This window comes from Lithobates pipiens, unplaced genomic scaffold (assembly GCF_037356315.1).
Source record: "Lithobates pipiens isolate NorthernLeopardFrog02 unplaced genomic scaffold, aLitPip1_a1.2 Scaffold_8, whole genome shotgun sequence".
NCBI classification, from domain to species: domain Eukaryota; kingdom Metazoa; phylum Chordata; class Amphibia; order Anura; family Ranidae; genus Lithobates; species Lithobates pipiens.
In genome coordinates, this window is record NW_027507903.1 from 656,900,474 (window position 1) to 656,923,693 (window position 23,220).

At 47.6% G+C, this 23,220-nt stretch overlaps 1 protein-coding gene across 1 annotated transcript in view; it reads right to left on the minus strand.

Annotated features, from left to right (window-relative positions):
* LOC143962479 (uncharacterized) overlaps positions 1-2,835 on the minus strand; it is a 61,386-nt gene extending 58,551 nt beyond the window's left edge. Inside the window, exon 1 of the mRNA XM_077471754.1 lies at positions 2,818-2,835. Coding sequence (XP_077327880.1) covers positions 2,818-2,835 — 18 coding nt within the window. The remainder of the gene's footprint in view (positions 1-2,817) is intronic.
* Positions 2,836-23,220: the final 20,385 nt, after the last annotated feature.

Here is a 23,220-nt window from a genome sequence, read left to right on the forward strand (position 1 = left end):
ATCTCAAAAAGTGGTCTGGTCTTTGGCCAGTAAAATGGTCCGGGGCTGAAGTGGTTAAACATGGATGGGAAATGGAAAATTATGGAATGTTCAGGATATTCAGTGCAACTTGCTTGGAACATTTATATACACTCCAGTCTTCTCTTCAGCACAACACTTGCTTAAGACCTCTCATCCTTCACTCCTAAAGCACTTCCATGGCTGTTACTCCTCCAGACTAGCTAGCACCACATGGTAGGCCTGACACTGCTTCAGCCAGGCCTTTGTGAACTGCCTTTTGCAGGCAGGGGCCTCGGGCCCCTGTGGTGTATAATAGTTCAGGTGCTAGCTGTCCTCTATTCATCTACCACTCCCAAATAGCTCTCTTCAGGCCCTGCCAGGCAGCCTGGCTGCAATGAACTCTCTCCACAGTCCTCTCTTCTGGTTCTGCGCCCATCTCCAACTGCAATCTCCCAGTTCTCTCAGGCATGCCTCCCTAGTCCTCCCTACTGTGCTCACTCACCAGCCCTCCTGACTGTTACCAGTTGTCCTCCCTGGAGACTCTTATGCCCCGTACGCACGATCAGACTTTCCGACAACAAAACCGTGGATTTTTGGTCGAAGGATGTTGACTTGTCTTGTATACACACGTTTACACAAATGTTGGCCAACAATTATGAACGTAGTGACGTACAAGACATACATGAGATCTCCATTATGAACACTAGTTATATCTCTGGCTCCTACTTGATTCCGAGCATGCGTGGACTTTTGTCTGACGGTCTTGTGTACACACGATCGGAAAGTTCCACAACAAACATTTGTTGGCAGAAAATTTGAGAACCTGCTAGCCAACATTTGTTTGCGGAAAGTCCGACAACAAATGTTCGATGGAGCATATACGTGGTCGGACTCACATCAACAAGCTCACATCCAACATTTGTTGTCGGAAAATCCGATGCGGCATTAGAAGAGTGCTCTCTCCGCTCTCTCATGTGCCTCTCCATCCAGGATCACTTCACTCCTCCATGATGCACCCGAGCCCCAGCCCCCCCCCCAGACTGGGGAGCTCCCTGTGGGCCCAGACATCCTACACACCTCTCTTACTTCAGCTTTCCACCCGACAACTCCTCCCCAGCTGGGCTGACCCCAGGTATTCCAAGGAGGCCTGCCCCCTGCCAATCCAATTTGGGGATTGGTCAAGGCTCCTCAAGATACCCCAGGCAACTCCACCTCTCCTTTCTCCCTTTCCTTCCAGCACCTTCTAGAAAGAAGAGGGAGGAGACAGTAATGCTACCTGTGAGTCCCCAGCTGCTACCTTGAGCCACTCCCAGCCCAGAATGAAAACAAACAGACCCTGCCATCAGCTAGGCCTGCCTAAATTTTATTACTCTGCCAGAAAAATTCTCACTCTAGCACCTACCTAACTAGAGGGTGCTACACTCATTAGGACATGCATTACCATTGTAGCACTGACCCCCGAAGGAGCTGCTGGTTTTATTTGGGCTTACTGTTACCTCGCTTGTTTTCTTCTCCATCTTGAGGGTTCCCGTGGTAGATGGCCCAAAGAAAGTGGAAACTGACACTGAATCCTCTTTCGGGTTATTTATTTAGAACAAAAAAAAAATTCTCAATAAATGTTAGAGGGTTAGGAGTGAGTTCAGGCACTTAGATTGCAAGATGGAAGTCTTTAGAGAAAATCCAGGGAATACAAACTGTTTCACAACTGGATTTAGCTTCCCCCGGATAGACCTCTCTCACTAGGCCTAGCAGCTGGTGGGATGCTTGACAAAGTCTCTGCCACAGACTTGTGAGATACACTTGAGCGTTACTGAGGGATGTGAATAAATGTAAAGAACTGATATACGGTACCAGGTTCTCTCAGCCGATCCGGTGATACCGTATGAGTGTTGATCCAGGTAGCGTCCTTCAACTAAGCCCCCAGGCTCCTTCAGAGAAACCAGCCTTGCGCACGGTCTTCTCCTGAAAGAGTCCTTCCTTGTGGTTCTTCAGTTGCTGGGCCTCTCCCTTCAGATGAGACGGCACTGGACCTTTCTTGGATCAGTAGGTCCCGTAACTCACTCGGGGCCTGTCCCTGCAGTTGTGTTGCTTCGGGCCAGCCGGCCCCGGGACTCAGGATGCATAGTTCCACACCCCAGGCCAGGAGGGCCATGGGACTCGGTCAGAAGGACCACCAGAACCTAACAGACAGAAAATATTCCCCGTTAACATGATGTCATTACCTTAAATACCACCCCCCAGAATGCACAGCAGGAAAACACTCCCACTGGGCTGGTTAAGAGAGATAAGTGGCATTCAGTGCACCCAGCTAGACTGTGTTTCTACTCTTGCCGGCGATGACAGTGACACCTGCGGTCAAGGAGAACCCGAAATGTAGAAAAATAGTCCCGAAACCCAACTGTGGCTTCAGGCAACTTAACTTTTCAAAAACCATATGTGCGTGCATGTGCGTATACACGGGCACGCGTGCACCCCCCACTGACGCTGGCGCTAAGTGGACTATTCAAATGCAGCAGCTATACTAGCCAGTTTTGTCTGATCTGCAGCTCTTCCTGTGTTCCTATGTGCGTGCCTGCACTTGAATCCTGTGATTGACCCAGCTTGTCCTGATCACACATGAACACTGAACGCCTTGACCTCAGCCTTTCTTTGGATTCTGCTTGCTTATTGCTCAACTGCCTGCTCCAGTGTTGCTGACCTCAGCTTGTATCCTGACTATTCTCCTGCCTGCTGTCCATGCCTGTACCTGATCTGGCTTGCCTGACAATGCATGCTGTTTAACTATCTGCTGAACTCCACGCTCCATATGCTACTTACCTGGTCATCGATGTTCATCCGCCTGCCACGTGTTATCAGTCTACCCTGATCATGTGATCAGCCACCTGCCAACCAAACAACTGCTAGCCTGCTGTCTGCCAAGTCCAGGGTCTGCTGTTCCTGCTGCCATCTGCTGTGTTGGCCATCTGATCCATTCCTGGTGAAGCAACTGCTTTTCATCCATGCGGTTTGCTGGACACTCTACAGCATTGATATGCAATTAGCGGACCTCCAGCTGTTGCTAAACTACAAGTCCCAACATGCCTCTGCCTCTGGCTGTCATGTCTTGTGCCTCTAAGAGTCTTGCTATGCCTCATGGGAATTGTAGTTTTGCAACAGCTGGAGGTCCGCTAATTGCATATCCCTGCTCTACAGGCACTCATACCTCACCGAGCTCTCATAGTCACTGTCTCACTAGCAGTGGTCCATGTACTGGAGTTGTATGAAAGGCCTTCCTCTGCACATCGGGCTCTACCATCAGGTACGTGACACAGGGTAGACCTGGCCCAAAATGAAATATTTTTTATTTCTCTGTATAAAAGGAAATAATTTAATTCAAAAATAAAAAGACAAAAATAAAAAATAGTAGCACCCCCCTAATTAAATATAAGTTGTTTTGGCCCCTCTGTAGTGAGTAGAGTGGCCGTTGATTGTTTTGATCTGATAAGGGTTCCTAATCTGAGGATTTGATTGCTTCCCTTTGCCTCTGGAAGAAGCATCCAGAGCATAGGTAATGGGATTCAAATGATCGGTTCAATAATTATCAAGCCCCCGCCAATCCCTAAAAGGGGCATCCAGAAGGTGGCTGGGGGGGTGATAATTAGACAGGAGGCCTTAGCAGAGTGTTCTTCTTCTCCTCATCAGGGAGGATTCCAGAACCCCTGGGGTGCTGCCCCTAGGATGGCAATTGATGACTGAGACGAGAGAATAGGGTTTGGGCTTGGCTGAGGTCCTGAAGAGAGATATCTACTGAAGGACAATACTTCCAGGTCCAGGTCTGGAGGAGGACTTTGGCATGTACTTCCCTAAGGATCCACCTGTGTAGTCTGGGTGGCAAACAGCTTCTGGGACACTGTAAGTAGAGATCTTACTGGGGACTTATGGTTGCACAGAAGAGAAAAGGGAACCACTGGCCAGAGATTGTCCTGTGGTCTGCAGCTGAGGGGCCCTAAATCTGCAGACTGTTCCCTGCTACCTCCCTAGAAGTTGCTATTGAGGAACTAGAGAGAAGTTGCCTTTGTGTTTTAGTTGTGGATTGTTTTGGAGTATCCAGTGACCCGAAACCCCTTCCTCCCGTTAAATTCTTCTGCAATAAATCCTAAAAAGACTAGACCACATGTGTCAAATAGGGATGAGCCAAACACCCCCCCCCCCCCCCCCCAGTTCGGTTCGCAGCAGAACATGCGAACAGGCAAAAAATTTGTTCGAACACCGTTAAAGTCTATGAGACACGAACATGAAAAATCAAAAGTGCTAATTTTAAGGGTTAATATGCAAGTTATTGTCATAAAAAGTGTTTGGGGACCGGGGTCCTGCCCCAGGGGACATGTATCAATGCAAAAAAAAGTTTTAAAAATGGCTGTTTTTTTCGGGAGCAGTGATTTTAATAATGCTTAAAGTGAAACAATAAAAGTGAACTATTCCTTTAAATTTAATACCTGGGGGGTGTCTATAGTATGTCTGTAAAGTGACGCATTTTTCCCGTGTTTAGAACTGTCCCGCAGCAAAATGACATTTCTAAAGGAAAAAAAAGTAATTTAAAATTAATAGCAGCTATAGTGAATGTTTCCAGTGTTTACAACAGTCCGAGAGCAAAATGACATTTCTAAAGGAAAAAAAGTAATGTAATGAATTATATAATAATGAATATAATGAATTGTCGGTCTCGGCAATACAGATAAAAGTCATTGAAAAAAAACGGCATGGGATCCCCCCAGTCCATTACCAGGATATTTGGGTCTGGTATGAATATTAAGGGGAACCCCGAACCAAAATTGAAAAAAAAAATTGTGTGGGTGTCCCCCCAAATTCCATACCAGGCCCTTCAGGTCTGGTATGGATATTAAGGGGAACCCTGTGCCATTTTTTTCAAATGTTTTTTAATGGTGTAAGGGTCCCCCTCAAAATTTAGATTTAAATGGTGTAGGGGTCCCCCTCAAAATCCATACCAGACCTGAAGGGGAACCCCGTGGCAAAATGTAAAAAAAAATGATGTAGGGGCCCCCCAACAATCCATACCAGACCCTTATCCAAGCACAATACTTGTCAGGTCGCAGGAAAAGAGGGGGGACGAGACAGAGCACCCCCCCATGAACCGTACCAGGCCACATGCCCTCAGCAAGGGGAGGGTGCTTTGGGGTAGCACCCCAAAGCACCTTGTCCTCATGTTGATAGGGACAAGGGCCTCATCCCCACAACCCTTGCCTGGTGGTTGTGGGGGTCTGCGGGCGGGGGGCTTATCGGAATCTGGAAGCCCCCTTTAACAAGGGGACCTGAGATCCTGGTCTCCCCCTCTGTGTAAAGTTGTAATAGGGTACAAATGTACCCCTACCATTTCACAAAAAAGCGTAAATATTTTAAAAAAAAAGACAAGACACAGCTTGGGGACAAGTCCTTTATTAAAAAATGAAAATGTCCCACAAAGTCCATTCATCTTCTCTCACTGCGCCGATCCGCCTCTATGGCAGGCACCCGCTGTATGACGCGTCTTCACTTTGACACATAAACGGGTGACCCCGCCCCCCTCTGACGCCTCTGGAAAGCCATGGGGAAGTCCCTGGGCATCAGAGGGGGGCCGGGTCACCCAGGAATGTCACCGTGTGGCCCCGCCCTCAGTTATATAAGAACTGTCAAAATGAAGATGCATCATACGGTGGGTGTCTCCCATCGGCCGCGGCTTTGTTTTTGTTTTTTTTTCTTTTTCGGTCCGTCCTCTGGGCGAGAAAAGATGAATGGACTTCGTGGGACATTTTTATTTTTAAATTTTTTTAATAAAGGACTTGTCCCAAGCTGTGTCTTGTCTTTTTTAAAATTTTGACACTTTCTTTGTGAAATGGTAGGGGTACATTTGAACCTCGTTACCATTTCACACAAGGGGGAGGATGGGATATGGGGGTCCCCTTGTTAAACGGGGCTTCCAGTTTCCAAAAAAAAAAGCCCCACCCGCAGACCCCCACAACCACCGGGCAAGGGTTGTGTGGATGAGGCCCTTGTCCGCATCAACATGGGGACAAGGTACTTTGGGGGGCTACCCCAAAGCACCCTTCCCATGTTGAGGGCATGTGGCCTGGTACGGTTCAGGAGGGGAGGCACTCTCTTGCCCCCCCCACCTTTTCCTGAGGCCTGGCAGGTTGTGTGCTCGGATAAGGGTCCGGTATGGATTCTTGGTGGGACCCCCACACCATTTTTATTTTCATTTTTGTTCGGGGTTCCCTTTAATATTCATAGCAGACCCAAAGGGCCTGGTAATGGACTGGGGGGATCCCATGCCATTTTTTTCAATGACTTTTATCTGTATTGCAGAGACCCGACAATTCACTATAGCTGCTATTAATTTTAAATTACTTTTTTTTCCTTTAGAAATGTCATTTTGCTGCGGGACTGTTCTAAACACGGGAAAAATGTGTCACTTTACAGGCATACTATAGACACCCCCCAGGAACGAAATTTAAAGGAATATTTCACTTTTATTGTTTCACTTTAAGCATTATTAAAATCACTGCTCCTGGAAAAATGTCAGTTTTTAAAACTTATTTCTGCATTGATACATGTCCCCTGGGGCAGGACCCGGGTCCCCAAAACCTTTTTATGACAATAACTTGCATATTAGCCTCTAAAATTAGCAATTTTGATTTCTCCCATAGACTTTTAAAGGGTGTTCCGCAGCTTTCGAATTTGCCGCGAACACCCCAAATTGTTTCGCTATTCGGCAAACAGGCGAACACCCGATGTTCGAGTCTAACTTGTGTTCGACCCGAACATCGGGCTCATCCTTAGTGTCAAACCCAAGGCCCCCAGGCTGAATCTGGCCCTCGTCCCTCTTCTATAAATACTGCAGCTGCTGACTTTTAATATTAGGACACTTACCTGTCCAGGGGGCCCGCAACGTCCTCACCCGAAGCCGATCTGTCCCTTCGGCTCCCAGGTGGAGGCACCGGCATCTGTGGTAAGGGAATCAGAAAGTGAAGACTTGCGGCTTCACAGCCCGGTTCCCTACTGCGCATGTCGTGCTGCATGTCCTCACTGGTCCCTGCTGTCTTCTGTGACCTGAAGATGGGGGGGCGAGGAGGGGCCGGACATGGCGTAGATCACCGCAGAATCTGCCGGAAGTGGGAGCAAATATGTGTATTAGACAGGTATCTGCTCCCCCCTGAAAGGTGCCAAATGTGACACCGGAGGGAGGGGGGCTGGAAAAGCAGAAGTTCCATTTTTGGGTGGAACTCTGCTTTAAAGTGAATTAAAATTTTTTTAATAAACTGCCCACTAGATGGCGCTTTTGCTTCTATACACACACACAGGAGCGATAGGGGATTTGCACCCATTCATTTTGTATTAACACAAATCGCACAGCAAAGTATCAGTACTCGGTACTTGTCCGAAAGTTATGGTACTCCTACTCGCCAATAAAAAAACAATATGGGTGCAACCCTAGTATGTACTAAGGCGGTGGCAGGTGGGTGACGCCATGTTTTACTGCAACAGGTGACACCAACCCTAGTGAGCCCACTGTAGAGGAAATAACTGACTGTCATGTTCCCATACCAGAGGGCACATGGCAGGTGTAGATTGTAGCTCTACAAGACTACAGGAATGTGGTGGAACGGATTATGGGTTGTGACCATTGGAACAGGTCCACCTGGTTCCTCCACTGTCAGATGTTGTTTTCCCCCGAGAGGCAAAAATGTTTTCTAATCGTTTGACTTCACGGCTTTTAGACCAAAGCCCAACTCCAGACTGCATACTTGTGTTCCCATCCCCCCATCCGGCAGTATTTGATTCTATTTAAAAAATTTTATCCTTAGATTGTATCATTTCTGAAGTCTTCAGTGGGGTCAACCCACGATGCAGCTTCCTCCTTTGGGCACTAGGTGGCCCCGAGGCCTCATTCACACTTGTGCAACCTAAAAATCCTGTGATTTCCGTTACGACTTTACCCTCGCGACTTGATGGGGGACTTTGGGTGAGCGCGACTTGTGCAGAATCGACAAAAATTTGTTAGGTGTCTTTATTTTTCTAACGAAGACCACATTTTCAGAACAATTGGAATTTGAATCGGTGAAAACAAAATTGATTGACGGATTCAATATCTTTGTAAAGGATAGCTGTTTTTTTTAAGGACGGGTCAAGGAAGCCGGTCACTGCGTCCTTAACAACCGACTCATCAGCTGTATGCCGGCAATAAAAAACAAAACAAAACAAAAAATACCAAAAAAAAATGGCGTGGGGTCCCCCCGAAATCCATACCAGAACCTTATCTGAACATTATTGGCTATGCAGAGCAGACACGGACACAGCCCCTTCCCCCAACCCAAAGCACCTCCATCCCATATTGATTGGTAAAAGGTCCTCTGCCCCACAACCCTGGACGGTGGTTGTGGGGATCTGTGGATGGGGGAGTTATTGGAATCTGGAAGCCCCCTTTTAACAAGGGGGTCCCCAGATCCTGCCCTCCCCTCTCCCTTGTAAATGAGTATGAGGTACTGTACCCCTACCCATTCACCGGAAAAAGTGTAAAAGGTGAGTAAAGATAGTACACCAATTTTTGACAATTCCTTTTTTTTTTTTTTTATTAAAAAATGTCCCCTGATGTAGATCCTTTGTCAATCACGCCGCCCGTTGGACCCCCAAAAAAAAAAACAAGGGTGTACTCACTTTTGTTGCCAGTAGTTTAGACATTAACGACTTGCTTACTGTGCAATTAAACCCCCCTCCTGCCCAGACTGCGCTGTCATACAATACTGTACTCAAATCACATTTTTATCATTTTTTTTCCCATAAATGGAGCTTTATTTTGGTGGTATTTGATCACCTCTGGGCTTTTTATTTCTTGTTAAAAAATTTTAAAAAGACCTAAATTTAATATATACAGTATATATATATATATATATATATATATATATATATATATAAATTGTTTTATATTTTATTAATACATTTTGCAAATGGGTAATTTTTCTTCTTCATTGATGTACGCTGATGAGGCAGCATTGATGGGCAATGATAGGCTGCAGTGATGGCCACTGATAGGCTGCACTGATGGGCACTAATAGGTGGCACTGATGAGCACTGATTAGGTGGCACTGGTGGGTACTGATAGGCTGCAGTGATGGGCCCCCATAGGCTGCACTGATGGGCACTGGTAAGGCAGCACTGATGGGCACTAATAGACAGCACTGGTGAGCACTGATGAGGTGGCACTGGTGGGCACTGATAGGCTGCAGGAATGGGCACTGATAAGCTGCACTGATAAGGCGGCACTCATGGGCACTAATAGGCGGCACTATTGGGCACTGATGAGGCTGCAGTGATAAGCTGCAGTGATGGGCACTGATAGGCTGCACTGATGGGCACTGATAAGGTGGTACTGATGGGCACTAATAGGTGGCACTGGTGGGCACTGATGAGGCTGCACTGATGGGCACTGATAAGCTGCAGTGATGGGCACCGATAGGCTGCACTGATAAGGCGGCACTGCTGGGCACTAATAGGTGGCACTGGTGGGCACTGATGAGGCTGCACTGATGGGCACTGATAAGGCAGTACTGATGGGCACTAATAGGTGGCACTGGTGGGCAGTGATATGGCTGCACGTATAAGCTGCAGTGATGGGCACTGATAAGGTGGCACTGATGGCCACTGACAGGCTTCACTGATGGGCACTGATAAAGTGACACTAATGGACACTAATAGGCATCACTGGTGGGTACTGATAGGCTGCAGTGATGGGCCCCCATAGGCTGCACTGATGGGCACTGATAAGACAGCACTGATGGGCACTAATAGACAGCACTGGTGAGCACTGATGAGGTGGCACTGGTGGGCACTGATAGACTGCAGGGATGGGCACTGATAAGCTGCACTGATAAGGCGGCACTCATGGGCACTAATAGGCGGCACTGGTGGGCACTGATGAGACTGCAGTGATAAGCTGCAGTGATGGGCACTGATAGGCTGCACTGATGGGCACTGATAAGGTGGTACTGATGGGCACTAATAGGTGGCACTGGTGGGCACTGATGAGGCTGCACTGATGGGCACTGATAAGCTGCAGTGATGGGCACCGATAGGCTGCACTGATAAGGCTGCACTGATGGGCACTGATAAGGCAGTACTGATGGGCACTAATAGGTGGCACTGGTGGGCAGTGATGAGGCTGCACTGATAAGCTGCAGTGATGGGCACTGATAAGGCGGCACTGATGGGCACTGACAGGCTGCACTGATGGGCACTGATAAGGTGACACTAATGGGCACTAATAGGCGTCACTGGTGGGCACTGAGAGGTGCCACTGGTGGGCACTGATAGGTGGCACTGATGGGTGGCACTGAATGGCATTGATAGGTGGCACTGAAGTGCACTAATAGGTGGCACTGATAGCTGGCAGTGATGGGCACTGATAGCTGGCAGTGATGGGCACTGATTGGCACTGGTAGGTGACACTTATAGGCAGCACTGTTAGGTGGCACTGATGAGGCACTGATTGGCACCCCTGGTGGGCATTGATAGGTGGCATTTGTAGGCAATGATAGGTGGTACTGATTGTTGGCACTGTTATGCACTGGTGGGCACTGATTTATGGCACTGTGGGCACTGGCAGGTGGTACTGGTGGGTACAGATGAGGCGGCTTTGCCTCTTCCTCTTTGGGACTGATGTTCCTTGCACAGAAGTCAGTGATCGGATTTTTTTTTTCATCGCGCTGTCAGCATGAGGATAACAAAAAAAAAAAAATGACTGATCTTCTGTTTACATCACGTGATCTAAAAAACTAAATATACCGCTCTGTCTACACAATAGCAGCCAGCGCAAAAGTGTAAAATAAACAGAAATGTATATGGAAAATGTGCAGCACCAAGCAAATAACGATCAATATCAAATATAAAATTGACATATGAAAAAATGCAATATAAATAGAGACACGTGTTCCCTGAGAAATGAATGTCTGAGGTGTAAACAAAAAAAGGGACGCAGACAAGTCCCCGAATGTATTCCAAAACGATGGAGAAGGCAGGTAAAACAAACGGGAAAATAAGCCCAACCATAATGGGAAAAGAGAGGAAGAGCGGGGCACATGGCGTCATTCCACAAGGAATATTTATTGGTGTAAACACAAGAATTGCACTTACATTCTACAGAGTAAAAACAAGCGCTTCATATGTGTATGTATGCATGTGTGTGTGCATGTATGTATGTGTCTGTATGCATGTGTGTGTGCATGTATGTGAGTGTGTGTGTGTGTTCATATATGCGTGTGTATGGTTGAAACGATAGGTGCACGGACGCCTATCAGAAGGCAAGGACGGGAGATGAGGAGGGCAGGAGACACACGGAGGGCCCCGCTTGTACCCGTCACCGACTGCCCCACCAACACAGGGTAAGTGCTGGGCAGACGGCAAGCGGGCGGGGAGGGATTCACAGTGGCAGCATTTGATGGCACGCTGCCAGCAGTTGATGTCGCAGTGGCAGAATTTCATGGGCACAGTGGCAGCATTGATGGGCACGCTGGCAGCATTTTAAGGGCACAGTGACAGCATTTAATGGGCACAGTGGCAGCATTGATGGGCACACTGGCAGCATTTTAAGGGCACAGTGGCAGCATTTAATGGGCACAGTAGCAGCATTTGATGGCACAGTGGTGGCATTTGATGGCACAGTGACAGAGCTTGATGGGCACAGTGGCAGCATTTGATGGCACAGTGGAAGCGTTTGATGGATACACTGGCAGCATTTGATGGGCACACTGGTGGCATTTGATGGCACAGTGGCAGCATTTGATGGGTACAACTGGCAGCATTTGATGGGCACAGTGGCATTTGATGGCACAGTGGCAGTGTTTGATGGACACACTGGCAGCATTTGATGGGCACACTGGCGGAATTTGAGGGCACAGCAGCAGAGTTTGATGGGCACAATGACAGCATTTTATGGGCACAATGGTGACATTTGATGACACAGTGGCAACATTTGATGGGCACAGTGGCGGCATTTGATGGCACAGTGGCAGCGTTTGATGGCACAGTGGCAGAGCTTGATGGGCACAGTGGCAACATTTGATGGGCACAGTGGCGGCATTTGATGGCACAGTGGAAGCATTTGATGGATACACTGGCAGCATTTGATGGGCACACTGGTGGCATTTAATGGCACAGTGGCAGCGTTTTATGGGTACAACTGGCAGCATTTGATGGGCACAGTGGCATTTGATGGCACAGTGGCAGCGTTTGATGGGTACATTGGCAGCATTTGATGGGCACACTGGCGGCATTTGATGGCACAGCAGCAGAGTTTGATGGGCACAATGGCAGCATTTGATGGGCACAATGGTGACATTTGATGGGCACAGTGGTGGCGTTTGATGGCACCGTGGCAACATTTGATGGGTACAGTGGCAGCATTTGATGGGCACGGTGGCGGCATTTGATGGCACAGTGGCAGTGTTTGATGGGTACACTGGCAGCATTTGATGGGCACACTGGCGGCATTTGAGGGTACAGCGGTAGAGTTTGATGGGCACAATGACATCATTTGATGGCACAGTGGCGGCATTTGATGGCACAGTGGCAGAATTTGATGGGCACACTGGTGGCATTTGATGACACAGCGGCAGAGTTTGATGGGCACAATGGCATCATTTGATGGCACAGTGGGGGCATTTGATAGGCACAGTGGTGGCGTTTGATGGCACAGTGGCTACAATTGATGGGCACAGTGGCTGTAATTGATGTTTTTTTCAGAACTTTTCAGTTTGCGCCCCCCTAAAAATTTTGAGCACCAGCCGCCACTGGTTTATATGTGCGTGCATATGTGCATTTATATATAAATATGTGTGTGTGTGTTTACATGTATGTATGCACATTTTCTGTAAAATATTGTTCCTCCAAAAAGTGATCCATGCTCAGATCACTTTTCAGAGGCAATTGACAGCCGGTAAAGAGGCAATATGTTGCCTACTGACCACCTGTTTTAACCCCTTAAATGCATCATCACTATGCTGTAACAGCATGCAATGCACACAGTTGCAGGGGGGTTGCAGTGCAGCCCCATTCCCCTAGGGGTGTACTTCAAGGGTGTCCTGACTGGAAAAAGATTGAGAAACACCGACATAGAGGAACTCATCTCTCCATTTTCCTCCTGCAGCCGCTGAATGCCTGTGGGTGGGAGAGGAGAGGAAGAGAAGTGTGGGCGGGGGCTTGGAGAAAGGAGCCTTGTCCAGAGGTCAGGGGAGCCCTCCATGGTCTCTTACATTGGAGCCCCGAGGGTTCTAGTTACACCGCTGGTGGTGGGGGTGTAATGGTGGGGGGGGGATATTTTCTTGGCACACTTTGGGCCCCTTAGTACCCATTGATCATGATTTAATCACCACGGCCTCCCTGAGTATTGTTGCTGACCATGCCCATCCCTTTATGACTACACTGTCCCCATCTTCTGATGGCTCCTTCCAGCAGGATAATTGACCATGTCACAAAGCTCTGATCATCTCACCACCGGACAATGAGGTCACTGTCCTCCAATGGCCTCCACACTCACCAGATCTCATCCAATGGCCTCCACACTCACCAGATCTCATTCAATGGCCTCCACACTCACCACATCTCATCCAATGGCCTCCACACCCACCAGATCTCATCCAATGGCCTCCACACTCACCACATCTCATCCAATGGCCTCCACACTCACCAGATCTCATCCAATGGCCTCCACACTCACCAGATCTCATCCAATGGCCTCCACACTCACCAGATCTCATCCAATGGCCTCCACACTCACCAGATCTCATCCAATGGCCTCCACACTCACCACATCTCATCCAATGGCCTCCACACTCACCAGATCTCATCCAATGGCCTCCACACTCACCACATCTCATCCAATGGCCTCCACACTCACCACATCTCATCCAATGGCCTCCACACTCACCACATCTCATCCAATGGCCTCCACACTCACCACATCTCATCCAATGGCCTCCACACTCACCACATCTCATCCAATGGCCTCCACACTCACCACATCTCATCCAATGGCCTCCACACTCACCACATCTCATACAATGGCCTCCACACTCACCACATCTCATCCAATAGAGCACCATTGGGATGAGGTGGAACGGGAGATCGGCATTGTGAATGCGCAGCCGACAAATCTGAAGCAACTGCCATCATGTCACTATGGAGGAAAATCTCTGAGGAACGTTTCAAACACCTTGTTGTAGCTACAGTATCTCACAAAAGTGAGTACACCCCTCACAGTTATGCAAATCTTTTCTTCTATCTTTTCATGTGACAACACTGAAGAAATGACACTTGTCTACAATGTAAAGTAGTGAGTGTACAGCTTGTATAACAGTGTAAATTTCCTGTCCCCTCAAAATAACTCAACACACAGCCATTAATGTCTAAACCGCTGGCAACAAAAGTCAGTACACCCCTAAGTGAAAATGTCCAAATGGGGCCCAATTGGCCATTTTCCCTCCTCGGTGTCATGTGACTCATTAGTATTACAAGGTCTCAGGTGTGAATGGGGAGCAGGTGTGTTAAATTTGGTGTTATCGCTCTCACTCTCTCATACTGGTCACTGGAGGTTCAACATGGCACCTCATGGCAAAGAACTCTCTGAGGATCTGAAAAAAAGAATTGTTGCTCTACATAAAGATGGCCTAGGCTACAATAATATTGCCAAGACCCTGAAACTGAGCTGCAGCACAGTGGCCAAGACCATACAGCGGTATAAAAGGACAGGATCCCCTCAGAACAGGCCTCTCCATGGTCCACCAAAGAAGTTGAGGTCACGTGCTCAGCGTCATATCCAGAGGTTGTCTTTGGGAAATAGACGTATGAGTGCTGCCAGCATTGCTGCAGAGGTTGTAGGGGTGGGGGGTCAGCCTGTCAGTGCTCAGACCATACGCCGCACACTGCATCAAATTGGTCTGCATGGCTGTCGTCCCAGAAGGAAGCCTCTTCTAAAGATGATGCACAAGGAAGACCACAAACAGTTTGCTGAAGAGAAGCAGACTAAGGGCATGGATTACTGGAACCATGTCCTGTGGTCTGATGAGATCAAGACAAACGTATTTGGTGTCAGATGGTGACAAGCGTGTGTGGGGGCAACCAGGTGAGGAGGACAAAGACAAGTGTGTCTTGTCTACAGTCAAGCATGGTGGTGGGAGTGTCATGGTCTGGGGCTGCATTAGTGATGCCAGCATTGGGGAGCTACAGATCATTAAGTGAACATGAATGCCAACATGTACTGTGACATACTGAAGCAGAGCATGATCCCCTCCCATTGGAGACTGGACCGCAGGGCAGTATTCCAATATGATACTGACCCCAAACACACCTCCAAGGCAACCACTGCCTTGCTAAAGAAGCTGAGGGTAAAGGTGATGGACTGGCCAATCATGTCTCCAGACCTAAACCCTATTGATCATCTGTGGGGCATCCTCAAATTGAAGGTGGAGGAGCGCAAGGTCTCTAATATCCACCAGCTCCGTGATGTCGTCATGGGGGAGGGGAAGAGGACTCCATTGCCGACCTGTGAAGCTCTGGTGACCTCCATGCCCAAGAGGGTTAAGGCAGTGCTGGAAAATAATGGCGGCCACACAAAATATTGACACTTTGGGCCCAATTTGGACATTTTCATTTAAAGGTGTACTGATTTTTGTTGCCAGCGGTTTAGACATTAATGGCTGTGTGTTGAGTTATTTTGAGGGGACGGCAAATTTACACTGTTATACAAGCTGTACACTCACTACTTTACATTGTAGACAAGTGTCATTTCTTCAGTGTTGTCACATGAAAAGATAGAAGAAAAGATTTACTATAATGTGAGGGGTGTACTCACTTTTGTGAGATAATGTATAGCACAAAGAATGAAGGCAAAGGGGGGTCCAACCCGCTACTAGCAAGCTAGAACCAATAAAGTAAAATAAAAATTCTGGATGATTTAATGGCACTCTTATGCCGCATACACACGATTGGACTCGACCGTGTGTGGGGGCTCCGGCGGACTTTTTCTTCACAAAAGTCAGATGGACTTTGAAAGAAGTCTTGACTCAAAATTGTTCGCCGGACTCAGCAGTCTCCGTTATCTTCTGCTCTTTTGCTAGCGGAGGAGCCCAGCTTTCTCCTTCGTTGTTGCCGTCGTCTTCTTTTTCTTCTTTTTCCTGTGACATCATAAGGGGCGGGGTCACCATGTGACATCACCCCGGTGACCCCGCCTATTATGCCTATATAAGTCGCTGCACAACGTGTCCCCGGCATTACAGCGGGAGAGAGCGTTGTGTCAACATCGGAAGAAAAGAAGACGGAAGAAGAAGAAGAAAGCCGGGCTCCTCCACTAGCAAAAGAGCATCAAAAGAGCAGAAGATATAGTGGAGGAGCCCATCAAGAAGAACCGGAAAGCGTGGAAAAGTCAGAAGAAGACCCCCGAAGTCGGAAGAAGACCCCCAGACGGCGCCGACGTCGAAGGAGAAAGCCGGGCTCCTTCACTAGCAAAAGAGCGGCAAAAGAGCAGAAGATAGAGGAGGAGCCTGGCGAGAAGACCCCTGAAGTCGGAAGAAGACTCCCGGAGCTGCCTAATAAACTACTTTAAAAACTTTGTTGTGTGTTTTTTTATTGACACTTTTTCCCTCCAACTAAGGCCGCGTACACACGGGCGGATTGTCTGCCCAACTTAGTCCGCTGAACCGTGTTTCAGCGGACAATCCGCTCGTGTGTGGGCTTCAGCTGACTTTTTCAGCGGACAGTCTGACGGACTTAGTCTTTCGGAATTTCCGTAAGACAGTCCGTCCAAACTTGGTTTCAGCGGACAGTCCGCTCGTGTGTAGGCAAGTTGGACGGACTAAGTATGGCGCATGCTCAGAAAGGATTTACACGGCCGAAGGTTGCATTGCAGTGTATTGGACGTCGTTTTTCTAGTCCCGTCGTACGTGCTGTACACGTCATCGCGCAAGCTTTCAGCGGACTGTCTGTTCATCGTGTGTGGTCAAGTCCGTTCATTCAAAAGTAGGACGGACTGTCTGTCGGATTGTCTGACGAACTTAGTTGGGCAGACAATCCGCCCGTGTGTACGTGGCCTTAGTCTCAGCATCAGCAGGTATCCACTGCTCCGTTGGCACATGGTGTCAGAGGTGCAGCAGTGACGGAGGACTGTGTCTGTGTCCCGGTTCCTGAATGTGTGGAAGCAAGCAAACTTTCACGTTCACTGATGGGCACTGGTAGGCTGCATTGATGAGAGTTGGTGAGGCTGCAATGATGGGTTCTCCTGAGGCTGCAATGATGGGTTCTCCTGAGGCTGCATTGATGGGCATTGGTGAGGATGCATTGATGGGTGCTGGTAGGCTGCATTGATGGGCACTGGTGAGGCTGCACTTGATGGGTGCTGGAAGGCTGCATTGATGGGCACTGGTGAGGCTACATTTGATGGGTGCTGGTAAGCTGCATTGATGGGTGCTGATAGGCTGCGTTGATGGGCACTGGTGAGGCTGTATTTGATGGGCACTGGTGAGGCTGCATTGATGGGTGCTGGTGATGCTTCATTTGATGGGCGCTGGTAGGCTGCATTGATGGGCACTGATGAGGCTGCATTGATGGGCACTCGTAGGCTGCATTGATGGGCACTGGTGGGGCTTCATTTGATGGGCGTTGGTAGGTTGCATTGATGGACACTGGTGGGCTGCATTGATGGGCAATGGTGAGGTTGCATTTGATGGGCGCTAGTAGGCTGCATTGATGGGCACTGGTGAGGCTTCATTTGATGGGCGTTGGTAGGCTGCATTGATGGGCACTGGTGAGGCTTCATTGATGGGCGCTGGTAGGCTGCATTGATGGGCACTGGTGAGGCTGCATTGATGGGCGCTGGTAGGCTGCATTGATGGGCACTGGTGAGGCTCCATTGATGGGCGCTGGTAGACTGCATTGATGGGTTCTGGTAGGCTGCATTGATGGGCACTGGTGAGGCTGAATTTGTTGGGTGCTGGTAGGCTGCATTTGATGGGTGCTGGTAGGCTGCATTGATGGATGCTGGTGAGGCTGCATTTGATGGGCGTTGGTAGGCTGCATTGATGGGTACTGGTAGGCTGCATTGATGGGCACTGGTAGGCTGCATTTGATGGGTGCTGGTAGGTTGCATTGATGGGTGCTGGTGAGGCTGCATTGATGGACACTGGTGAGGCTGCATTGATGGGTGCTGGTAGGCTGCATTGATGGGCACTGGTAGGCTGCATTGATGGGCGCTGGTAGGCTTCATTGATGGGCACTGGTAGACTGCATTGATGGGCGCTGGTAGGCTGCATTGATGGGCACTGGTGAGGCTGCATTGATGGGCACTGGTAGACTGCATTGATTGAGGGCTTCCCTGCCTGCTCCTTAGCAACCAGCTATACATAGTGTATTAAAGAAAAAAAAAAAGCAAAGTGTTCAAAGGCATTGGCTACTTCTTTGACTTTGTGGCAAATAAAGACCCGTGAGATTTGCAAACTACCCAGTGGCAATCTCACCTTTCTACTGTCACCAAGACCCCCAAGGACTCCTTTGTGGTCCACCTCTTCCTACTCTTCCAAGGGAGCCACCTTTGTTTCAGAACTGAGGACTATCCTTCAAATTGAAGTCCAGCTCTCCACCAACGCCTCGTTCCTATGTGCAGGAACATCTCATAGTCCCAACATGGAAGTACGGGAACATTTTGTTCTTGAACTCTGCTCTACCTGGAGTTCGTAGACAGAAGAGATAGACAAGAAAACGAACGGCATCCAGGGTTACGGGACAGAAGAAGAGATGACAAAAATGAGAAAAGAATGTTGTGAAGGCGCCACATACGTCACGTGATATTGAGAAATATTTTTTGGTCAGCTAAAAATAGAATCTACGTGGAATTCAAGGCTAGAGCTCAGCCTAAAGTGATTGTTACGGTAAAAAAAAATTTCTTCTTCAGATCCGCGCTATAGCCAAATGGCGGCTACAGCGCGGACCTACTTTGCCGGGATTGCGTCAATAGACATCCCCGCATGCTTGAGCGGCCTGTGCGCCCCCTGCAGGGTGTGCGCGGTATGCCGCCCGTCTATGTGCTGGTCCGCCGGACTTTCCAAAGGAACGATCCCGACCCCTTACCACGTGGTCAGCTGTCAGCCAATGACAGCTGATCATGTGATGTAAACAGAGCCGGTAATCGACTATTTTTTCTCCTCGTTCTGATAGCATGAGGAGAACAAAAAACTGTTAACCAGCTGCTGTCAGAGAGACATCGGTCCCGATCAAGAAAAGCACCCGCCAGCTCATCTGTGCCCACCTGTGCCACCTGCCAGTTCACAACAGTGCCACTTACCAGTGGCCAACAGTGCCACCTACCAGTGCCCACGGTGCCACCCATCAGTACCCATGGTGCTACCTATCAGTCTCACCAAACAGTGCCTCATCAATAATGCTGCTCATCGCCTACCAGTGCCCATCAGTGTCACCTACCAGTGCCCACCACTGCCACCTACCAGTGCCTTCAGTGCCACCCATCAGTACCCACAGTGCTACCTATCATTGTCACCAATCAGTGCCTCATCAATAATGCTGCTCATCACCTACCAGTGCCCATCAGTGTCACCTACCAGTGCCCACCACTGCCACCTACCAGTGCCTTCAGTGCCACCCATCAGTACCCACAGTGCTACCTATCATTGTCACCAATCAGTGCCTCATAAATAATGCTGCTCATCACCTACCAGTGCCCATCAGTGTCACCTACCAGTGCCCACTAATGCCACCTACCAGTGCCCTCAGTGCCACCCATTAGCTGCATATGATGGGCACAGTTAGCTGCATATGATGGGCACAGTTGGCTACCTATGATGGGCATAGTTGGCTGCATTTACTGGGCACAGTTAGCTGAATATGATGGGGACAATTGGTTGCATATGATGGGGACTGATGAAGACATTCGCTGTATTCAATGCGATTCAAATGAAAGCTTTACAGTTAGCTGTATATGATGGGCACAGTTGGCTGCATATAATGGGCATAGTTGGCTGTATTTTCTGGGCACAGTGGGCTGCATATGGTGGGCATAGTTGGTTACATATGATCGGCACAGTTAGCTGCATATGATGGGCACAGTTGGGTACATATGATGGGCACAGTTGGCTGCATTTGCTGGGCACAGTTAGCTGAATATGATGGGGACAATTGGCTGCATATGATGGGCAGAGTGGCTGCATTTGCTGGGCACATTTAGCTGAATATGATGGGCACAATTGGCTGAATATGTTGGGCACAGTTGGCTACATATGATGGGCAGAGTTAGCTGAATATGATGGGCACAATTGGCTGAATATGTTGGGCACAGTTGGCTACATATGATGGGCAGAGTTAGCTGAATATGATGGGCACAGTTGGCTCCATATGATGGGCACAGTGGCTGCATATGATGGGCACAGTTGGCTACATATGATGGGCACAGTTAGCTGAATAGGATGGGGACAATTGGCTGCATATGATGGGAAAGTGGCTGCATTTGATGGGCGCAGTTAGCTGAATATGATCGGCATAGTTGGCTGCATATGATGGGCACAGTGGCTGCATATGATGGGCACAGTCAGCTGCAGATGATGGGCAAAGTTGCCTACATATGATGGGCACAGTTGGCTGCATTTGCTGGGCACAGTTAGCTGAATATGATGGGGACAGTTGGCTGCATATGATGGGCAGAGTGGCTGCATTTGCTGGGCACAGTTAGCTGAATGTGATGGGCACAGTTGGCTGCATATGATGGGCACATTGGCTGCATTTGCTGGGCACAGTTAGCTGAATATGATGAGCACAGTTGGCTGCATATGATGGGCACAGTTGGTTGAATATGATGGACACAGTGGCTGTAATTGCTGGGCACAGTTAGCTGAATATGATGGGCACAGTTGGCTGCATATGATGGGCACAGTTGGCTGCATATGATGGGCACTGTTGGCTGCATATAATGGGCACAGATGGCTGCATATGATGGGCATAGTTGGCTTCATTTGCTGGGCACAGTTAGCTGAATATGATGGGGACAGTTGGCTGCATATGAAAGGGACATTTGGCTGCATATGATGGGCACAGTTAGCTGCATATGATGGGAACAGTTGGCTGCATTTGCTGGGCACAGTTAGCTGAATATGATGGGGACAATTGGCTGCATATGATGGGCAGAGTGGCTGCATTTGCTGGGCACATTTAGCTGAATATGATGGGCACAATTGGCTGAATATGTTGGGCACAGTTGGCTACATATGATGGGCAGAGTTAGCTGAATATGATGGGCACAGTTGGCTGCATATGATGGGCACAGTGGCTGCATATGATGGGCACAGTTGGCTACATATGATGGGCACAGTTAGCTGAATAGGATGGGGACAATTGGCTGCATATGATGGGAAAGTGGCTGCATTTGATGGGCGCAGTTAGCTGAATATGATCGGCATAGTTGGCTGCATATGATGGGCACAGTGGCTGCATATGATGGGCACAGTCAGCTGCAGATGATGGGCACAGTTGCCTACATATGATGGGCACAGTTGGCTGCATTTGCTGGGCACAGTTAGCTAAATATGATGGGGACAGTTGGCTGCATATGATGGGCAGAGTGGCTGCATTTGCTGGGCACAGTTAGCTGAATATGATGAGCACAGTTGGCTGCATATGATGGGCACAGTTGGTTGAATATGATGGACACAGTGGCTGTAATTGCTGGGCACATTGTGAATATAAATATTGACAGGGAAAAGGGGAAATGAGGGGAAAAAAATAAAAAAGAAATGAAAGAACCTTCACACAAAAAGACCTCAAAAAATGTGGGTTCAGTTGGACTTTTTAGGCATAAAGAAAGTTGTAAACACAACCAGTATGAAAAATAATTATTTCTATTTATTTAAAATAAAAAAGACAATTTAAAAAGAACAGGAAAAAGTTCAATTTCCCTTTTACACAAAAAAAAGGGAAAAAGTTTCCTCCTTAAAATTGCACAATTAAGACCTAATTGACATCCTATCAAGCATAATAACAACCTTTTCAAATTTCCAAAAAAGGAAAAGAAAAAAACAAAGTATATATCTATACAAATGAGGGATCAAGGATATCAATCATACAGTCAACGGTTACATATATTTTTGGTGCTCTACATGTTTCGTGTCTACAATGACACTTCTTCAGGAGCTGATAATAATGTTCTGAATTCTAAGGAGAGAATATAAATGAGTAAAAGGAAAACGGATATATGTATAAAATACTAGAAAGAAAAAACATACATCTATAAACATTCATATAAATAACATACATATATCCAACAAATTTCGTTAGATCACCCATCAAAATACTAAGGTGTAAAAAAAAAAAAAAAAAAAAAAAAAAAAAAGGGGGGGGGGGGGGAAAGAGAGGGGGATTTTTCCTGAGACCACAATGTGGGGGCGGGTATAACATTCCTATTTAATGCCATATAGTATCAGCCACTCGATACTTACATTCCTTCGTAAAAGGGTGTCCTAAATAGGGAGATCACCGTTTCCAAAGGAGGAAATTGGTACGATTGATTACACAAAACTTTTCTCCACAGAGGGAAACAAGAAAAAGAAGAGAGAAGAGGGGGAGAGGAAGAAAAAAGAAAAACAATTGTTGAGCAAGTATATAAACAAAAGTTAAATAAAAAAATATATTTTTTGAACTTAGTGAAATCGCTATAAAGGTGTATTCACCTCATAAAGATTAAATCTTCAGTGTGTTTAGTAAAAATTCTTGAGGCGTAAGTGAACACAGATAAATCCGTGATGGATACTCTTTGGTATCTCCTGAGCTGTATAATTAGAAGATAAAATAAAAAAAAAAAAAGAACCATAAAAAAGTGGGGATTTTTAGAATATATAGATAATATCCAAGAATATAAAGAAATATATCCATAAGGATAAGAAAAAATATATATATATGAACTCACTATATAAGTGAAACATCAGTTATTTAAACAGCAAAGAGAGAAAGAGGGCCAGCAAGGAGGAATTGTGCAGTGTGTGCTAAAACTAAGCTATTAATAGTGCCTACACCATAATAGATTTAGAGGAGATGAAAAAAATATATCAAATAAAAGCATATATAAAGTTGTGTAAACCAATTACCTCAAGTTGCAAAAAACGGATCAAATTCCCACTGGGTAAAGGAGGAAAGTAAAGGGGGAATCAA